At 38.0% G+C, this 16,891-nt stretch overlaps 2 protein-coding genes and 1 non-coding gene across 3 annotated transcripts in view; 2 read left to right on the top strand and 1 right to left on the bottom strand.

Annotated features, from left to right (window-relative positions):
* The window catches only part of LOC146532078 (thrombospondin type-1 domain-containing protein 4-like), a 72,834-nt gene that overhangs the window by 55,357 nt on the left and 586 nt on the right, over nt 1–16,891 (top strand). The window contains exons 8-16 of the mRNA XM_085197044.1: nt 8,150–8,330; nt 13,046–13,206; nt 13,288–13,590; nt 13,874–14,098; nt 14,190–14,414; nt 15,063–15,210; nt 15,491–15,663; nt 16,028–16,214; nt 16,542–16,610. Of these exons, the coding sequence (XP_085053170.1) occupies nt 8,150–8,330; nt 13,046–13,206; nt 13,288–13,590; nt 13,874–14,098; nt 14,190–14,414; nt 15,063–15,210; nt 15,491–15,663; nt 16,028–16,214; nt 16,542–16,610 (1,672 nt within the window). The remainder of the gene's footprint in view (nt 1–8,149; nt 8,331–13,045; nt 13,207–13,287; nt 13,591–13,873; nt 14,099–14,189; nt 14,415–15,062; nt 15,211–15,490; nt 15,664–16,027; nt 16,215–16,541; nt 16,611–16,891) is intronic.
* On the bottom strand, nt 4,991–7,532 carry LOC146532080 (uncharacterized). The gene has a single exon (XM_085197045.1). It carries the CDS (start codon nt 7,341–7,343, stop codon nt 6,495–6,497), a length of 849 nt encoding a protein of 282 aa, XP_085053171.1. The 5' UTR covers nt 7,344–7,532; the 3' UTR covers nt 4,991–6,494.
* TRNAC-GCA (transfer RNA cysteine (anticodon GCA)) lies at nt 9,272–9,342 on the top strand. Its single transcript has one exon. It is a non-coding gene; the product is annotated as a tRNA-Cys (tRNA).

The raw sequence follows: 16,891 nt of genomic DNA, 5'->3' as shown, positions 1-16,891 counted from the left end.
TAAATTTTCCACTCGAAGAACTGAAATTTTTATTTACGTTTATATTTCCATTTCTTCGCTCTGCTGTCGAGGCAAAGCGCGGTGTTGAGTTCTGCCACTCAACACGCAATGCCTCCAGAATTCGGCAGAAAGGAGGGAACGGAGTGTCTTGACTTTTAGTTCTCTCTGCCTATCATGAGCGGGATATAGCGTGAAGCTGACTTTATTAAATTTTACAGCTCATTTTTACGATTATATACGAGTATGGTGTCATCTAAGCGTAAACATGAAAAAGTTGACGATACTTGGTCACATTAATTTTAAACTCAACATAAAATTAGATCGATCCAATAAATTGTGGCGTGATTATTTGCAATGTTAGATTTTTTTAATTTCACGCTTTATCCCGCACACAGCGGCGTAGGCATAGGGCATCTGATGATAAGTCACTCTGTTCACCATTTTAGCCTAATTCTAGAAGAATTTATTGTTGAGTGGGGGAACTCAGGACTCCAGAAATCGGCAGAAAGTGGGGAACGGAGTGTCTTAACACTAGCTTCCCTCTGCCTACCCTGCTGTGTGCGGGATACAGTGTGAAGTTAAAAAAAAGATATATTAACCATTTAACGGTTATTTCATGGTCAATAAATAATTCTTCCTAACTTCACTAGTGTTGTATCAAATAAGCATATTAATTTAAACGTAATTTACACATTTAGATTAGAATTATAAAAAACTCGATTCCCAACAAATTGATTAAATCATTGATATATATAAGATATAAATAACGACCAAACGACAGCCGATTCATTATAGATTTAATCCTAATTAATAGCTTATTAGTAAAGTTTTCAATTACTATTACCTTTGATTTATTTATACATAGATATATAAAACTGATAATTAATTGATGTCAATTTCTAAGCTATCGGAATACCAGAGTGATAGTATTCTTCGTCTTCTATGTCGGTATGGTATATTTATTTCTTTAGTCACCAATATCTCAATAGTTAATTACGGAATGATTTGTCACTGAGTTATCGGTCGATTTAAATGCTATTTGATTTATTTATACTATATTAACCTTTCGTACATTCAGAACCTACTTATCAGTTAAATATTTCATACAAATTTTACTGTAATTCTATTAAATTAATTCATTTATGTATAACATCAACTAATTAATTAATGGAAAGATTATTATCATTATTTTATCAACATATTTATTTGAGATTTAAGGTGTGAACGTGGCCTAACGGAATGACAAACACATATTAACTTCATTAAAATTCCTACATACTACATTACCAATGTTGGTAAAATGGCGCCGTCTTTAACATAAATTCGGATTTTACTAGCCCATTTACATTTGAATAAAGCCATTAGGCAAAAATAAAAGGCTTTTAAGATGACAAGACATCTTATAAGGAAACTGTCAACGGAGGATCGATAAATAAGTATGATTTTAATATACTACGCAAGTTTACCTAAGTGATATTAATAAACTTAACGAGAATGCTCATTTCGACATGGATTTTTATGAATAATTTTATAATTTTTTTTATTAAGGGAACTAGTATAGAAATAAGAGTTCTGGGATGAGTAAAACATATTTAAAACGTCTTAAAATGTATTTTTTTTCATTTAACGAATTTTCGATTATTAATGGATTGGTTGTGGATTCGATTCCCATTCGAGGAAATGATATAATAATTTAAATTTATATTTTCATTTTTTCGCTGCCTTTGACATCAGATCGAACCACTCAAAAAGCAATGCTTGCAGAATCCAGCGGAAAATGGCGAAAGGAGAGTTTTCCCTCCTAGGTTCTCTCTGTCTACCCTATAGTGTACGGGATACAGTGTGAAGCAGATGTTTTTATTATTTGAAATACTGATGCTAAAAAACAAAAAAAAAAAACTTGTTAGATTTTACAAGTGAAAATATCACTAATTATTATTATTCGCATGTGTGTTATTATGTGAAAATAGTAAATATGACTCTCAATGTGGTAGATCGTTTATGAACAAAATAAAGATTTCTATTTATACAAAGATAGCAACAAACTCGTTTGTAGCAGTAAAAATTAATAGTGTTTTGACATACCAATGTTGAAAAAAATAAATATATTTTATTTATTATCCTATATAACACTAGGGGCCTAGGTTATATAATTTAATGATTTAAATTTGAAAAAATTGAGTTTTTTATTGTCTGTAAATATTTATATTCTGGTTTTCTTATTAAGCATATATAACAACGATATACTACTATACATTATTATTGTTTAAAATATAAATAAGCTTGATAATTGAGGCCAGTGGTGGCCCGAAGTACAAGCGTGTTTATACAGGTTATGGGTTGTGGATTCAATTCCCACTTGAGGAAGTGAAATAAACTAGTATCCCTCTGCTACATGCGGGATATAAGCCATGGTTTTGAAAATATCATTTTGAAATAACTTTGAAATAAATATTTGTAAGCACATTGTTAGGGTGTCAGTGCATCAACATTGTAATCATTAGCAAATACCTATATATGGTCGTAAATCTGAGGAATGTCTGTCGAAAAGGCTTATTTAATACAAACAGTTAATATTTCGAATAAAAGCCACAACATTTTTGTTGTCGCGTCAGTTTCACAATATATATTGTTTACGGTGTCATAGAGTTTAAATATACAGGTTGTCCCAGGAGTGAACGATAAAACGAAAACAGGTAATAGACCAAGTCGTGACAGTTATGAAAAAAATATAAAAAAAAATCTGTGTCATGTATTTTTCATATTATATTGATTTAAAAAAATATCGACACCCTGAGATGATTTTTCAAGTCCTAAGACTACAAATATTACCCTTTTTTCATTTTTTTTCTGTAATGTAATCATGAGTAACCCTTGTGTCAATAACAGTTTAAGATTGAAACATACCTGCATCGGTTTTCAATAAAATGCCGTGTTTTTGCCAAATAAATTCAAAATATTTAGTACACCCAACTTTAACCGACTGTACTATAAAAAAAATGTACTACACTACTACACTGCAAGTAACTTTAAAAGTTGGCGCATTTCATTGAATTCCGAAATGGTACGACACTTGCTGGATTACTTCTTTGTTGAAGAGAGAAAAATCTAAATACACGATAATCGGGATGACGTTCAACGTAATTGTCACAGCTTGGTCTATCACCTGTTTTCGTTTTATCGTTGACTCCAGGGACATCCTGTATATGTGTATAGAATGTGTGTACTATGTGTTAAGTAATGAAGCACGTGGCGTTAGCGATATAAGCAAGCGAGCGACAAGCAAGCGAAAGACATGCGCTTCGCGTGTGTTACAAGAAACGACTGGCCGACCGGTTTGACCTATGCGCGAGCGCAAGTCGAGTCTTCAACAAGCCACACCACCCACCACCAGAGACTGTCAAGGGCGATAATAATCGGGAAACCGAACAATTCTATTTGAGCGAGTTCGCTTTAAGCCATCTTGAATGGGAGCATTGGAAGAAAAATCAGGATTGGATTTAGGAGTAGGCGTGGAAATAGGATTGGGAGAAGGATCGGACAGTATGTAGGCTGGTTTGATGCGGTCTACTGATACTGTCACGGTTTTACCTTTTATGAATATTTTAAATGTTTTGTCACCACGTTCTAGAACTTCGTAGGGACCGGTGTAAGGTGGTTGTAAAGCACCACGTAAAGAATCATCCCTAAGAAAAATGTGAGTACATGAAGACAGATCCTTAAAGATAAAAATTTTGTCTTTGCTATGCCGCGCAGCTGGTGAGGGCTGCAGCCTTGAGGCAAATTGGCGAAGACGTGAAGTGAACTCCGACAAATCCGTGGAATGGGGAGCTGCGGCCTGGAAGAACTCTCCAGGTAAACGCAATGGCTCGCCGTAAACTAGCTCAGCGGATGATGATCGGAGGTCATCTTTAAATGCACTACGTATGCCAAGTAATACCAATGGTAATGTATCCACCCAATTCGTATCTGCGTGGCACATTATTGCTGCCTTTAACTGCCTGTGAAATCGTTCCACTAGCCCGTTGCATGCTGGGTGATACGCGGTTGTTTTGCGATGTTTAAATCCGATAATTTTTCCAAGGTATTGGAAAAGTGCGGATTCAAACTGTCGCCCGCGATCAGTGACAATATCCATAGGACATCCAAATCTGGATATCCAGGATATTAACGCCTTCCCAACTGTTTCAGCCGTGATATCCGCCATAGGCGTGACTTCCGGCCAGCGGGTAAAACGATCCACAGCAGTGAAGCAGTAGCGATATCCCTGTGAGATAGGAAGAGGTCCTATGATGTCAATGTGAATAAAGGCAAATCGCGCGCGAGGTAGATCGAAAGTGCCTAAGGGAGATGACACATGGCGACTTACCTTTGCACGTTGACATGCCGCACACTGACGGGACCATTCACGACAGTCTTTACGTACTCCAGGCCAAATAAATCGCTCGGCGACTAGCTTAGCCATTGCGTTAGCACCTGGGTGACTTAGACTATGAAGACTGTCGAACAACTTTTTTCTTAAGTCCTTAGGGACAAAAGGTCGAGCTGAAGATGTACTCACATCACAAAAGAGGTCTACTCGAGAGTTAGGAATTCTCAATTGCTTGAGGCGAAGTGATGACTCTCCGCAAATAAGTTTGCTAAGCTCAGGATCATCTACTTGAGATTCAGCTAAGACCTTGAGGTCCACCGGCTCTGATAGTTCCTCAACTCGCGACAGGGCATCAGCAACCACGTTATCCTTGCCAGATATGTGGCGGATGTCCGTCGTGAATTGAGATATAAAATCTAAATGTCTGTACTGCCTCGGCGAACAGTTATTTTTCCTGTCATGGAACGCAAAACTGATCGGCTTGTGGTCAGTATAAACAACAAAATGCCTAGCTTCAAGATATACCTAAAATATTTAATTGCCTCATAAATGGCAAGAAGTTCCCTGTCATATGGCAAATATTTAACCTGCGATGGGCTTAACTTCTTGGAGAAAAAGGCGAGTGGTTGCCATGCACCTTCCTTGAACTGCTGCAGTACTGCACCGAGAGATCTATCAGAAGCATCAGTCACTACAGCTAGTTTTGCACTGCAGTCTGGGTGTGCTAATAAAGCGGCGTCAGAAAGGCCGTCTTTACAAGCTTGAAACGCTGCTAAGTGTTCCCCAGTAAGCGTGACAGGTTGAGATCCTTTTACTGACCCTGTAAGTAGTGCATGTAATGGAGATTGAATTTGGGCTGCCTGAGGAAGAAATCTTCTATAAAAATTTAGCATACCCAGGAATGCCCTTAACTGACGGACATTAGATGGAACTGGAAACTCGCGAATGGCCTGGACCTTTTTATCCAGGGGTCTACATCCCTGCGCTGTAATGCTATAACCTAGAAAATTTACTTCCTTCACACCAAAAACACACTTGGAGGTGTTCACCAAGATACCATATTTTTCAAGCCTTGTGAAGACTTGGCGTAGGTGCTCTTCGTGCTCAACCTCAGTGCGTGAGAATATTAGGAAGTCATCTAGATAACAGTATACATTATCCAGCCCCCTAGTAACTTCATCGATGAAACGCTGAAATGTCTGCCCCGCGTTTCGGAGTCCAAATGTCATGAACGGGAATTCAAATAAACCGAAAGGTGTCGTGATGGCAGTCTTCGGAATGTCCTCGGGGCTGACAGGTATCTGATTGTAAGCTTTTTCTAAATCTAAAGTAGAAAATATGGTACAACCTGATATGTTATGCGTAAAATCGTGAATATGCTTTATTGGATACCTGTCAGGCACGGTACGGGCATTCAATTTGCGGTAATCACCGCACGGACGCCATCCGTTGTCCTTTTTTTGAGCTAGATGGAGTGGAGAGGACCATGGGCTGTTAGATGGTCTAGCTGTGCCATTAGCCAGCATAGCTTGAAACTCTTTGCGAGCAATGTTCAGTTTATCTGGTGCTAAGCGGCGAGGTGGAGAGCAAACTGGGGGGCCTGGTGTCGTGTGTATGTGATGAAGTGTGTTGTGCGTAATGTTTTTATGTATGCCAGCTGGTCGTGTAATTTGTGGAAACTCATTAAGAATTTTATGAAATTGCGACTCCCCTGTTACCACTTTTACTGAAGAAATATTATTACAATTAATTACAGTAGCAATAACAGAAATAGAAGTTAAATTATCAATTAATTTTTTATGACGACAATCTACAATTAAATTATAATATTTTAAAAAATCTACGCCAATAATTGGTTTTGTGACGTCCGCTACTACGAAACGCCAAGGAAAAATTCTACGTAAACTAAAATCTAAATTTAAATGAATAAAACCATAGGTATTTATAGTGGAACCGTTTGCAGCACACAAATTATAGTCACTTCGAGCACGACGATCACGCACTGCCGATCTTGGAAAAACGCACAGGTCGCTTCCAGTGTCAACCAGAAACTGCATCTTTGAAGTCCGGTCCGTGACGAACAGGCGACCAGTGGAGGATGAAAGGCAATCGTCAGTCGCCATTACCGACTGCCCTTCGAGTTTTCCGACTGCTTGTAGTCACACGGTCGCACGCATTTTGTAGCTTTACTGCCGAATTTATCGTGATACCAGCAAATTGGGAACTTGCGGTAATTTGAGAGTGATCGCTGTCTGGATGTACGATTCGGTCTCGAACGCGAATGGCTTCGGCTATTTCTACCCATCGATAGTCTCTGTACTTCTTTGCGCAGTTCTGCCACTTGTTTCACCAAGTCACTAACGATAGATCTTGGTATTTCACTAACGGTGGCTACCTTTGGAGTAGATGAGGCGAGGTCATTCACCCTGTCAGCTAAATCCGCCAAGTTTTCGAGTGAAGCTGTGCTGGCTTGTCCAGCTAACACTGTCTGAATACCATGTGGCAGACGACTTATCCATATCGTTCTTAAGAAATCGTCGGGAACATTTAATCCTGCCAGACTTTGCAGATGTCGCAGAAACTGGGAAGGTTTTCGGTCCCCAAGCTCTTCGTGCATTAATAATTGTTTAATTTTATTTTCTTTCGAAGCACTCAATCTTTTAATTAATTCGCACTTTAATTTTTCATATTTTTCCGTCGGTGGTGGATTTACGATAATATCTTTCACTTCCCTGGAATGTTGATTATCGAGATGTCCAATTACATAATTAAATTTAGTCACATCACTAGTAATTTCAGATATCGCAAACTGTCCTTCTACTTGAGCAAACCATATATCTGGCTCCTCTGGCCAAAATGGTGGCACCTTGACACCAACACGAAACACATCGACATTTTCTATCGACCGTGCCCCAGCACTGGTTGCCGGGCGTGGTCCGGTTGCGCTTTTCACCGTTTTCTCAACAGACATTGTCCAAACTAGGGGTCACCAGTATAGAATGTGTGTACTATGTGTTAAGTAATGAAGCACGTGGCGTTAGCGATATAAGCAAGCGAGCGACAAGCAAGCGAAAGACATGCGCTTCGCGTGTGTTACAAGAAACGACTGGCCGACCGGTTTGACCTATGCGCGAGCGCAAGTCGAGTCTTCAACAAGCCACATGTGCTTATAATAGTCTATTTGAAGAAATAATATTTTGAATTAAATTTAAACAGCTTCACGCTCTATCCCGCACACAACAGGCTAGGCGGAGGGATCCTGGTGTTAAGACACACCGTTTCCAATTTTCTCTCTTGCCATGACGGTCTCAAGAATATTTTCAATTTGAATTTATAAGGGAAATAGTGTTTAAAGTGGTATAACTGGAAAGTTCGTTTCGTGATATTAATGTTTTGTTAATATTTATATGATAACTTTAAGCTTTTATTGGAAGAAGCCAGTAATGGCGCGTACCAAGATATGACTGTGAACGGTTATGGGTGCGATATTTTTATTTCCTCGTTGGTGTTGGGGCAAAAGCGTGGAATTGAGTTCCGCAACTCAACACGCAATGTCTTCAGAATTCGGCGAAAAGTGAGGAGTGGAGAGTCTTCACGCTAGGGCACCTCTGCCTACCCGGATACATGCGGGGTATTAATCAGAGTGAACTTAGAACAATGAATTTAAGACGTTCATACTATTCCCTACTATGCCCTATTTCCTTATGAAATTGAAAATAATTTTATCTCTCTAGTGGGAATTTATTTCACACACTCATTTATATTAATTGATAACAGGTGGTAGGCCGAGACGTGCTGGCGGTGGCGGGCGCCCGCGACGTGCGCTGCGGCCGGCGGCTGGTGTCCGGGCTGTTCGCGCGGCCGCGGCTGCCCCTCGGGTACTCCTACATCACGACGGTGCCCGCGGGCGCGTGTCGGTTGAACGTCTCGGAGATCGTAGCTAGCGATAATTATATTGGTATGGGAATGTTTTACATATTTTGTATTGATTTTCTAGTACTATTTGTTTTCTTAGCTTTTTTTATGGCCTAGTGGTATGATGTAATGAAAGGTAAATATCAATAACATATTATATAGCTATGTTAACGAAAATATAAAATATATTTTTCTGACGCCCTTTAGTATGCATCCTTCCTATCCTATATCTTATAAAACAAAGTCGCTTTTCGTGTCTGTCTGTTGTTTCTAACTCTTCTTCTTCTAAACCACCCAACGGATTTTATTGCGGTTTTCACCATTAGGTCGAGTATTTTTCGTAGAAGGTTTATATATAGTTTATTATTTGTACATTCTTATGTAAATTAACATAAATACGAAAAATATGAATAAAGTCCTACCCGCTGAGACACTTTCGCGCATGCGCTGCTTTAATGGTAAGTACTACATGAAAAAAATGTACTGGAGTATTGTTCCTCTCAATGAGATCTACAAAAAAGTCCGCGAGAGCATATTTTTATCTTTTAAGGATAACGTGTAGTGATCATATTTCTGTCTAAAAATAATAATTTCAATATATTTTTTATTGTGAGGGATATTTTTCCATAATGGTATTAATCCTTATCCTTTAAAATACTTTATTAATTTTCTACGTTAAACGAAGATAAAATTTGCTTTTTACACAATTTCGAAATTGCGAATAGTTAAAGAGAAAAACGCATTTAATTGTTGACACATCACGTCGTTGACACTTCAGCAGTATCGACTCAAGTTTTACTTATCCCTTACTCTCAGCATATAAATAAGTATATTAGTTACGTTGGCCATTTAATGTAGACCAAAACTGTATTTACTGTTTTTCATTTTAATAAGTACTTTAGAAGTTGTTACAATATCAAAAAATCCTTGCTGCGAAACGGCTCGCCACTCGCCATGCGTCCGCCGCGCCCGCCTGCCTTACACGCATCGGTGGTTCAGTGGTAGAATGCTCGCCTGCAACGCGGGCGGCCCGTGTTTGATTCCCGGCCGATGCATTCTATTTAATTTTCCTCACAGGCAGCCACGTAGTGCTTGCTTTTCATCAGGGACAGAATACCCTCTTCAGCATTAACCACAAGCAAAAAAAAAACCCGCCTGCCTTTATAGCAACGAAGATTTAGATGCGTTTGCACGTATTGGATAATTAGAGTTGAATGTATTATTTCAGCGCGATATATTTTTTGTAGTAGTTATTAGTAGGTAGGCTTTTGTTTATAATTTCTTCCGTTTAAAAATAGTCATTTAACTATCTAAAAATAGTCATTTAAATATATTTTAATAAGTACTTGAAAAGATTAGTAGCACAGATTTAAAATTACGGTACCTACTAAAAAATCCTTGCTGTGTAAAACAATTGGAAAATCCTTATTGAAACTACGAAAATGCGGGTTGCATTAGGGTTTAATTAATTTTCACATTATATTAAGTGCTTTGCAAACATACATTATATGCATAATCCAGTAGTAAAAGCGGGCGAAGCCGCAAGGGGGTCGCTAGTATCTTATAAAACAAAGTCGCTTTTCGTGTCTGTCTGTTGTTTCTAACTCTTCTTCTTCTAAACCACCCAACGGATTTTATTGCGGTTTTCACCATTAGCTCGAGTATTTTTCGTAGAAGGTTTATATATAGTTTATTATTTGTACATTCTTATGTAAATTAACATAAATACGAAAAATATGAATAAAGTCCTGCCCGCTGAGACAATTTCGCGCATGCGCTGCTTTAATGGTAAGTACTACATGAAAAAAATGTACTGGAGTATTGTTCCTCTCAATGAGATCTACAAAAAAGTCCGCGAGAGCATATTTTTATCTTTTAAGGATAACGTGTAGTGATCATATTTTTGTCTAAAAATAATAATTTCAATATATTTTTTATTGTGAGGGATATTTTTCCATAATGGTATTAATCCTTATCCTTTAAAATACTTTATTAATTTTCTACGTTAAACGATGATAAAATTTGCTTTTTACACAATTTCGAAATTGCGAATAGTTTAAGAGAAAAACGCATATAATTGTTGACACATCACGTCGTTGACACTTCAGCAGTATCGACTCAAGTTTTACTTATCCCTTACTCTCAGCATATAAATAAGTATATTAGTTACGTTGGCCATTTAATGTAGATCAAAACTGTCTTTACTGTTTTTCATTTTAATAAGTACTTTAGAAGTTGTTACAATATCAAAAAATCCTTGCTGCGAAACGGCTCGCCACTCGCCATGCGTCCGCCGCGCCCGCCTGCCTTACACGCATCGGTGGTTCAGTGGTAGAATGCTCGCCTGCCACGCGGGCGGCCCGTGTTTGATTCCCGGCCGATGCATTCTATTTAATTTTCCTCACAGGCAGCCACGTAGTGCTTGCTTTTCATCAGGGACAGAATACCCTCTTCAGCATTAACCACAAGCAAAAAAAGAACCCGCCTGCCTTTATAGCAACGAAGATTTAGATGCGTTGGCACGTATTGGATAATTAGAGTTGAATGTATTATTTCAGCGCGATATATTTTTTGTAGTAGTTATTAGTAGGTAGGCTTTTGTTTATAATTTCTTCCGTTTAAAAATAGTCATTTAACTATCTAAAAATAGTCATTTAAATATATTTTAATAAGTACTTGAAAAGATTAGTAGCACAGATTTAAAATTACGGTACCTACTAAAAAATCCTTGCTGTGTAAAACAATTGGAAAATCTTTATTGAAACTACGAAAATGCGGGTTGCATTAGGGTTTAATTAATTTTCACATTATATTAAGTGCTTTGCAAACATACATTATATGAATAATCCAGTAGTAAAAGCGGGCGAAGCCGCAAGGGGGTCGCTAGTAATTAATAATTAAAGGTCTCGTAGCTTAAAAGAAAGTAAGAATAGGATTTTCCTATTTCATTAGTTTCATATATTATATTGTATTATATACCTATTTATCTATCCTTTGTAAGCCAAAAAACTTATTTTGGTGATGCTTATGCTACAAAACAAAGCGATGTATCGAACGTTTATGTCTTTAGTTATAGCCAGGATTATAGTTCTAACTATATCTTTCCTTATGCATTTTACAAACTACATCCTATAAAAAAAACAATCAAATAATAAAAAAATACACAACACTCGTAACTTCAACACTTATTCAATTCGATCTGTTGAAAACATCATTATAGTGACTGATGATTTCAGCTCGACAGTCCACATTCGCGTCGGTCCATTCTGTTCTTCAATGGTCCTTTGATGACGGCAAATGGGCCGCGAACGTTAGTTTAGTCCAGTGATTCCCAATGTGGTCTATGTTGGCACTCAGGGGTCGATACAGAACTGCAAGGAGTCTATGTGGGCGAAATTAGGGGTCCATGAAATGAAAATGAGGGTCAATGACAAGAAATTGCAAAAGAAAAGTACTATTTGATATTAAAAATTGTTTAAAAATATAATATTAATAAAATAAATATCATCAGTCTCAAACTGTTTCTCGAACTCGGAGGTTTTTATATGTGAGTCAACCCATTCTAACACAATTGGACACTTGTTTTTAAAAGTTTAAATATAAATAAAATGTTAGAAACTACTGCACTACTGTTAGAAATTTAAATATTTCAAGGTATATAGCAAGGTAAATAAAAACTGAAAAACACGACAAGGGGTCTACAATAGAAAAAAGTTTGGGAACCTCTGGTTTAATCACTTATCAATCAGTGTTGTGGATTGGTCGTGAATCATTCGTAAGCAACAATGGGCGCCCACGCGCGTTGTCCTTTTCGCGATTATCGATACATCGTCTATCTAACCTTGCATTCGATTCCGCATTATTCGATATCAATTAGTTGTTTGATGTTTGATTTTGATAAATGTATGTGTTTGTGTGTGTGTGTGTGTGTTTGTTTAGTCTTTGTCAGTCGTGTGTTCGATTCCCACTTGAGGAAATGAAATATTTAATATTTAGTGCACAGAGCGAGCATAGCGCGGTAACGTGGTAAAGCGCGGTGTTTAGTTCGCCACTAAACACAATGCCTCCAGAATGGTGGATAATGGAGAATGCAAGTGTCTTAGCATTAGGCTCCCAAGTTCCCCCTGCCTATCCTGGTATGTTTTGGATATACAACGCAAAACAAACAAAAATATTTGAATTCCTTATAATCAACAGATTTTAAAAAAACATAGCTTTTTATTATATAAAATCTAAATATCAGTCCATGCACAGTAAGAAATACCATATTGAATAGCATATTTAGTACCAGCTTTATTAACTCGATCTGTTCGAACCAGGGGCAAAGGTCGAGGTCAATGCATAAGATACCAGCCGGAGTACCACGTAATAATTCTCCACCATGTAAACCTGAGGAACGCTAACGAGCTTTGAATATTGCGAACCGTTTACAGCTACAAGTACAACTTTACAAACGTCAGTTTTGCTAATTCAAATTTGAAATGTTTAAATTTATGTTTATGTTTATGGAAATGTGTTGAGATTTTCTATTTTATATGGCGATGTGTTTATGCGTCCAGAACTCGGCGGAAAGTGGAACGGAGCGTCTTATCACTAGGTTCCCTCTGTCTACCTATGTCCCTATGTCTAGGTTCTCTATGTCTTAGCTCTATGGGAGATATAATCGATGATAAAATATAAATAATAGTCGATTAAAAAATTACAAAAATATTATTCATACATTAAAATCAAGTTTTTATTTACTCCATTATTCCTTAGCATTGAAGATAACAAATGGATCATACATAATGAACGGAGAGTTCGCAGTCAGTACTCCTGGAACGTACGAAGCGGCTGGAGCTAGATTCGTATACACGAGAGAAGCAGGCCTGGATTCCGTGTCTGCTTTGGGCCCGACGCATTATGATATAGATATTATGGTAATAAAATAAAATATTTATTTAAACATTCTAGTTATTATTTCTAAAATTAAATTTAAAATAACTTATTATTTTTTTCAGATTCTATATACGCAACCGAATCCGAGCATAAAGTACGAATATTTTACTGAATCTTTATCAGGTGAAGTTGAAGTAGATTCAGTTACTAAGACGAATTTACCAGAAATTACGATCCCGCCGAAGCATACGCGACGTCATCATGGGTTCGATTCCCACTTGCAGCATAAGCGACCGGAGTCAGCGGGACTAACGAAAGATATTGTTAATGAAAATAGTCTAGAAAATGTTATCGGTGGAAGGAAGTTTGTATGGAAGATACTTTCTTATACTCAATGTTCGAGGAGCTGTGGAGGTGGCATCCAGGTACTTAGAATATCAGTTCATAATATTTTTTTATTAATTATTTTATGGGCTTAATTACCTATTAAATGATTTAAACAGTCGCGAAATACTATTAAAAGTTATTAGAAAACTAAAAAACGAAACATTTTATTAGTAGGTACATAATTATTATAAAAAAACGTTTACATGGGAAAACTTTAATTATCTTAATTCAGCTTCAAGCAGCATTAGTAATATTAAAACAAATTGACCTTAATGTCTCGTCTATAAGTGAACTACAATAATTTAGTACAAAATTTTCCAGGTAGGCAAATACAGATGCGTAGAACAAACAAGCACAGGTGACCGAGAGATATCCCCCGTCCACTGCTCAGGGGCGCCCCCGGCGGGCAAGCGCCGTCGCTGCGGGGGCGCCCCGTGCGCCCCGCGCTGGCGCGCTGCCGCCTGGTCCGCGTGTCCGGCGTGCGGGCGCGCCACGAGGACCAGGGTAGTGGGCTGTGTGCAGGATCATTCCAGGGGTATTACTAAGGTATTATTGAGAATAGTGTTTGGTCTATTGGGTTAATTCCGAGGAGCGGCTATTTCTGATAATTAAATTAAACTAACTTATATTTTTTTAGATAAGTGACCTAAAATGTCCAGCTCCGAAGCCACCAACAATCGACACATGCAACATACCAGACTGCACCCCAACCCGCCGTATAGAGGTTCCAAAACCCAGAATAGTCACGGATACGTTTAGAGACAGTCCTGTATACAGTGTAGCAGTGAACGCGTCTGAAGGCATCGGGCCGGAGTACAGTTTCAGTTCGGTGGGCAGCTGGCTTTATACTGATTGGTCTGAGGTTAGTTTTTTTGAGTGTATGTTTTTTTTTTCAGAGATAAACTTTTGTTATGTCCATCCTCCACTGTTCGTCTGATCCTCCACTGTTCGTCTGATCTGCAGCGGAACTTAACGCCGTGTGTTTTTTTACCACGTTTTTTTTACGTTTTTTACACGTACATGGAAAATCTTAGCTAAGAACACTCTATGGATATAGTATATAGTTTCTAAGAGGTACTATGTCTCGTTAGATATTCCTTTAACAGTTGTTAGCGTAGCATAGTATTTCCATAATAAATAAGCGCATGACCGGGTCTTGAGTTTCTATAACTAAGCTAAGCCGACTGGGTAACACTTGTTAAATAAGTAATAATATGTTAGTTAATTTCCAAGTGCATCTTAGAAATAAATTACACCACCGTTTCTTTAATATCTCTAGAGTTAGAAAGAAAATAGAGAATGGAGAGCCTTAATGCTAGATCTTTTATTTATATTTCACTTGAATCTTTCTGAATAAATGGACTGACACAACACAATTATTGTTTTTCAATTCGGACGAAATAGTTCCTGAGATTATCGCGTTTACCCTAATAAACTCCTCAGATTTATAGTATTAATATAGACATATCGATTATAAATGTTATTTAACTGCTATAAAACTATATCCCAGTGTGTAGGATGGTGCGTGGGCGGCGGCCTGCAGACGCGCGCGGTGCGTTGCGCGGACCCCTCGGGCTGCTTACACAGGTCCCCCGAAGTGTCTCGGACCTGCACCCCGGCTGTGGCTTGTGAACCTCATGATGGACATTGGTTTACTGGTAAGATTTAGTTAATGCTATCATTTATAATTATTTTTCATGCTTGTATATTTCCATTTATAATAAAATGAAATGGAAATCCAAGGAACAAGGATGATGAAATTGTAACATATTTTCATTTTCCTTGTTTCTTGGTAACAAGGCGTAGCGTTGAGTTCTGCCACTCACACGCAATGCCTCAAAAAGAGGGGGGGTCTTACCACTAGCTTAGCTAGCCTATCGTGCTATTTGCGGGATACTAAAAAAAAGTATAACAACAACAAATAAATTCCAAAACCAGGAGAATGGTCACAATGCACAGCACAATGCGGCGGGAAGCAGGTGCGCGGCGTGCTCTGTATCGGCGGTAGCGGACGACATCTAAAGGACTCTGCCTGCCGGGGACCCCGTCCCGTGGGGAAGCGGGGCTGTGGTGGGGACTGCCCGCTGTGGTACTATAGTGAGTGGGGGCAGGTGAGTTGTGAGGCTTAGATCTGGGACAATTTAGTTTTCAAAAATTTGTTCTACGTGATTTTCAATTTTTAATTCCTTTTTTTCAGTTGTATCTCGTAATTAGAAGTGTAGGCAGAGGAAATATGTATAATGTTAAGACACTCTCACATTTTCCGCCGAATTTTTGAGTCCTCAATGCCGAGTTTTGCCTTTGCCTAGAGCGAAAAAATGAAAATAATAAATAATAACTATTAATTTATTCTCGCGAATCTAAACCGAACCCACAAACGACAGACTTATATTGAGTTTAAGAAAAAAATCATACTTTTTCTAAATTAATTAAACTACTACAAAAAAAAACACTAAACTCCAACCCATTCCACAGTGTACAGGCAACTGTACAACGGGCGGCGTACAACGCCGTACCGTGGTGTGCACGCGTGACACCGGCATTGCGGGCAGCGACCGCGACTGCAGTAGTCCGGCGCCTCCTGCCACACGCGCATGTGACTCCTGCAACACTACCACGTCTGTTTCCTTGGTACCTGTGGTACCACCAGGCCTTACTGTTGGTGAGTTACCTACTTCAACTCTCCAGGACCAAGACTTATTGTCAAGTGATTTATGAACTATAGTAGAACTGTTGTAATATTCTTGAGATAATTGTAAAATATATATGAACATAGAACGATTGATAGAACATTGTTTCATCTTAACGACTAGTTTTGCATAACGATTTAAGGGGGGTAGGAACCTATTACCAAGACAGTATGTTCTTTTCTTTTCTATATGCAATATCTTTAAATAAACGAAAAGAAATCGTTAAAAATAATTAATAATATTTCTTGCTTATATGTAAGTACTACTTATTCTATTTCTCATGATAATAAATTTTGCAGAATCGCAAAAATCAGCAACTGAACCACCAATAACTACCACACAACGAACTACTAGCACAGATGATGACGGTAAGATATTTGTTATCAAACATTTCATTATATTTATACCTGAGATTGAGAGAGAGATAGAGAGATTAGAGATAGTCATTATTGTAATTCAAATACATCTAAAAGAACTTTTTGCATTTGTAGTAAATGTTTTCTTGGTAAGACACAGTATGACGTCCTCGGGACAGCATATCTAAATAAGCTTTACAGATAAAATAGTAAATAAATCAACTTCACGCTGTAATTGACATGAATTAGTGTAGGCAGAGGGAACGCAGTGTCAATACACTCCATTCTCTATT

This window comes from Heliconius melpomene, chromosome 14 (genome assembly GCF_056956725.1).
Source record: "Heliconius melpomene rosina isolate 202511_hmr_F chromosome 14, ASM5695672v1, whole genome shotgun sequence".
Classification (NCBI taxonomy): Eukaryota; Metazoa; Arthropoda; class Insecta; order Lepidoptera; family Nymphalidae; genus Heliconius; species Heliconius melpomene.
The sequence above is the reverse complement of the archived record's forward strand: the minus strand, read 5'-3'. Positions and strand labels throughout refer to the sequence as shown.

Bases quoted from the DNA above. Each gene is read 5' to 3' on its own strand.
- LOC146532080 (XM_085197045.1), bottom strand. From the start codon at position 7,343: ATGTCTGTTGAGAAAACGGTGAAAAGCGCAACCGGACCACGCCCGGCA.